General features: G+C 39.0%; 1 protein-coding gene across 1 annotated transcript; it reads right to left on the bottom strand.

Moving 5' to 3' along the window:
- Positions 1–1,594: 1,594 nt before the first annotated feature.
- On the bottom strand, positions 1,595–2,533 carry LOC103582037 (olfactory receptor 52H1-like). The gene has a single exon (XM_008563727.1). The coding sequence runs from the start codon at positions 2,531–2,533 to the stop codon at positions 1,595–1,597; it is 939 nt and encodes a 312-aa protein (XP_008561949.1).
- Positions 2,534–4,245: the final 1,712 nt, after the last annotated feature.

Genomic DNA, 4,245 nt, shown 5'->3' with positions numbered 1-4,245 from the left:
GCAATAGCATATAGTAACAGAAAATGGTCTCCTGTGGCCTGAAAAGCAGGTTGACTGAGAATGTCCCAAATGTCTCTATAATTTAGATTAAATTGCAGTTCAGCTTTTGGAGTACAGATTCACTGCCTTCTGACAGGAATCACATTTTCTTCTAGTCACAGGGAACATGTTTAAAGGGGAGAAAAATAAACTAGTAATCATTAAAACTACAGTGGGTAGTCAAAAGAAAACATTCGAATAAATGTCTTGTGGTTCAGTAAAAACCTATTCAGATCTTTCTTCTACCCAAAGAGCTCTNCTCAGAGACATAGATAGATTAGGATCCAGGCAATCTTAACAGTCATAATGTAAAGGTGAAAGTATTATGTATGTATGACCTACTGGAATGACTTATAAGCTACTCAAACCCAAATATTGAACTTAAATATTTAATTAATTTTGTTGGAGTGTAAAGTAGGGAAAATAAGGAACAAGCTACAGATTTCTGGCCTTGAAATTCATGTTTTTGCTGGTGCCATCCCCCGTAAAGGAAAACAGGATAAAAAGGGCACTTATTATTAGGGAAGGCAGGAGTTTTCAGGTCAGTTTTGAAGATATTAAATTTGAGAAACTTGTGAACCACTTGTAGGAGTAGATACTCAAGAATTAATTAGATAAAAAGTTCAGAGTTTGAATCATACAGACCTGGGTTTAGGCCTTAGAACTATTAACTATCTTTCTGTAATCTTTGTAAGTCTCTGTTTACTCATTTGTAAGCCAAATTAAATATTACTCTCTGATAATTATTTTTTTAATTAAATATATTAATGTTTGTAAACTACAGACCAAAGTTTGTAAAAAAAAAAAAAAAAAAACATATTTTGGAGGATGAGATTGAAAAAAACAGGTGAAGTTAAGCAATTCTATATTATCTGAGACTTTGTAAGCCAAATTAAATATTACTCTCTGATAATTATTTTTTAATTAAATATATTAATGTTTGTAAACTACAGACCAAAATTTGTAAAAAAAAAAAAAAACAAATAAACGTATTTTGGAGGATGAGATTGAAAAAAACAGGTGAAGTTAAGCAATTCTATATTATCTGAGACGGGTAGTAAAAACAAGTAAAGGGCACAAGAGGAGGCATTCATAGTGTATAGTATGTGGACTGAAGAAGTGTGAAGCAGTGAGTTTGTTAATTGCAGCAGAGCGGATGGATAACGACTTAGACTTAACGAGGGAAGCAGGAAGCTTTGCCTTTACTTGAGAAGCTGAGAAACTGAGGGCTGAGTTGCATGTTAGGAAATATCTATCCCTCAAACACCTCAAAATTAATAATAAGAAAGATTAAAACCTCAGTTTTAGTGCTCTTTTTTAGACATCATCAGCTTTTTTACACAAATGGTGAGAAAACTAAACCAACCCCCGCCCCCCTGAGTCTAGAAGTTTACAGGATTCGCTTTCTCTCCTTTCCCTCTTGCCTATACTTTGCACATGGGCAGAATGCTGAAATTTGAAATTAACAGGAGTTACAGCTTGATTTTTATTTCTTCCTATGTTATATAAAGTTTTACCAAATTAGTTTTACCTAAATTTCTCCTTCAGTTTCCACTCATTGCGTCTTCAAAGAGAAGAGGAGAATGAATTTGTCCTGGATCTGCTTGGTCTTCACTCCATAAACAATAGGATTTAGAGCAGGAGGGATGGCCACGTAGAGGTTGGCAAAGAGGATGAGCACATTTCGAGGGACACTGTGCCCAAAGCGATGAGCAAGGATGGAGAAGAAGGCAGGTGTGTATAACATGAGGATAACACAGACATGGGAGCCACAGGTACTGAGGGCCTTTTGGCGGGCACCCTGGGATGAGAGTCGGAAGACAGCACAGAGAATGAAGGTATAGGAAACGGCAATGAAGACCACATCTGAGATGACAGTCATGAGAGGTACAGCAAATCCATACCAGATGTTGATGGAGATGTCAGCTGAGGAGAGCCGAGCAACTCCTATATGCTCACAGTATGTGTGTGGGATGATACGTGTCCCGCAGAAAGGTAACCGTTTCAGCAGAAAAACGTCTGGCAGGATGACAGAGAAGCTCCTCACAACAATGCTCACCATGAGCTTGATGATCACCTGCGGGGTCAGGATGGTGGCATATCTCAAGGGGAAGCAGATGGCCACATAGCGGTCAAATGCCATGGCCAGCAGGATGGCTGAGTCCACTACAAAGCTGAAGTGGAGGAAGAACATCTGAGTGAGACAGCCAGAGAAGGTTATTTCTTGGGAGTGAAGCCAGAGGTTACTGAGCAGTTTGGGCACCGTGGTCATGGACAAGATGAGGTCTGTGATGGCCAGCATAGAGAGGAAGAAGAACATGGGCTCATGGAGGCTGTGCTCCACTGCAATGAGGTAGAGGAGGATGGAATTACCCACAAGAGCCATGGCATAGGTTGCACAAAAGGGAATCCCAATCCACACGTGAAACTTTTCCAGACCAGGTATTCCAACAAGTATGAAGGAAGTGGGGTTGTAACAACTTAAGTTGTACATGGTCTCTTCCATCTGGGATGTACTGGTTCTTGAGCCCTGAGGACAAACCAGCTGTCAGGATGAGCCATGAAAGTTAACCATTTCACTCTGATGATAAAAATTGTTGGGGACTGAATCTGTCACATTTAGGGTTCTTACATCAGAAGTAGCTTCTGTCCCCTGAATGAGCGGGCACTTACAGAATTGACTGGATATTGCCCCTTCTCTGTGACATTGGCCCCACATCATTTCTTTATTTATGAGGGCACTTCTTAAAGTTCATGGAAAGATTCATATTATCTTTCAATTTATTTTTTGACTAACTTTTTGAAGTATTCTCTTATTTACTAATAAATCCTATGAAATGGTTGTTTTTGTAAGTCAATAACTTTATGTGATTAAACAAAATTAACTGTGTTTCTTTCTCAGTGCTGATTATTTAGGGTAAGCCCAATTTCAAAAGGTAAATAAAATATCAATTATAGGGAGAAGGAGTGGGGAGGAAGGAGAGTTAGAGAACATAATCAAAATACTAAAAATATCAAATTGAATAAGCTGTTGGGAAAGAAAAGCAGTTGACTTTTATAGAGCAGATATGTTCAGACAGTGGGTCTTATAAAATTGAAGAATTTGGATAAAGCAGGAGAAAAAATAATGTAAAGGGCAGGAAAAAGAAAGGGTAGATTCCAGTGCTGTGGGGGATGCATGAATTTTGTTTCACAGGGGCTAGTGCGTGGTTCAGATTAGAATGTGTGCCACTGGGATGTGAATAAGAGAATGCATCTACCAGAAAGCACACAGGGATGAGTGAGCAGATTATCACTACCTAGAGATGAGATGAAGAATAATAACAGGGTTTTGCCCCAATGTTTCCATTTCTAGCCTGCTACTGCTTGAACCCCATCAGTGGGAATCTCCAACTTCATGCTAAATGGAACCTGCCTCTGGAGATGGATTTTGCATTGAAAACACCCTTTAGTTTTAATTCTTTTTGTGTAATCTATTGTATAAAGTCTATGTGAAAAGGGAAGGAAAGGGAATCGAGAACACTGATGCCAGCCAGCACAGTATTGGAGAGACACTACAGAATATGAGCCATCCTTAGATGAGTATTGGAAAGATTTGGTGTTTATTTTCCCAGTAAATTTATAAAGTCATTCAAATAGCTTTTAAGGAAAGGTGGTGGATTTTGTAAGCAAATCACAACAACTCTATATTATTTTGTTTGGCAGGGATCTGTAGTCTTCTGCATAAGGAAACAATAGTGAGTTGAGTCGTCTAAGATTTTGTGACATCTTCGCTAAGTCCCTGGCAAAAGCTTTATGTAGTGAGCTTCTCTCTCTTTATTTTGTCATCGACAGAGTCCTGTTTGGCAGGGATCTGTAGTCTTCTGTATAAGGAAACAATAGTGAGTTGAGTCGTCTAAGATTTTGTGACATCTTCGCTATGTCCCTGGCAAAAGCTTTATGTAGTGAGCTTCTCTCTCTTTATTTTGTCATCGACAGAGTCCTTGATTAGCTGATGTAAACCTTTTACATCTACCTAAGAAAAATGCAACTAGTTTCCACTGCCCAATGGCAGCTGCTCCTCTCCCCTCTGCCATACAAAAGTGTTTTCTAAGTTACGTCTCCAGGACTGATGCAGACTAATGTCTATGGGCACCAAGCCTATAGCAATAGCATATAGTAACAGAAAATGGTCTCCTGTGGCCTGAAAAGCAGGTTGACTGAGAA

Source organism: Galeopterus variegatus, unplaced genomic scaffold, assembly GCF_000696425.1.
Source record: "Galeopterus variegatus unplaced genomic scaffold, G_variegatus-3.0.2 Scaffold14706, whole genome shotgun sequence".
In the NCBI taxonomy this organism is placed as follows: Eukaryota; Metazoa; Chordata; class Mammalia; order Dermoptera; family Cynocephalidae; genus Galeopterus; species Galeopterus variegatus.
Note: the sequence above shows the minus strand (reverse complement) of the source record. Positions and strands in the feature narration are given on the sequence as shown.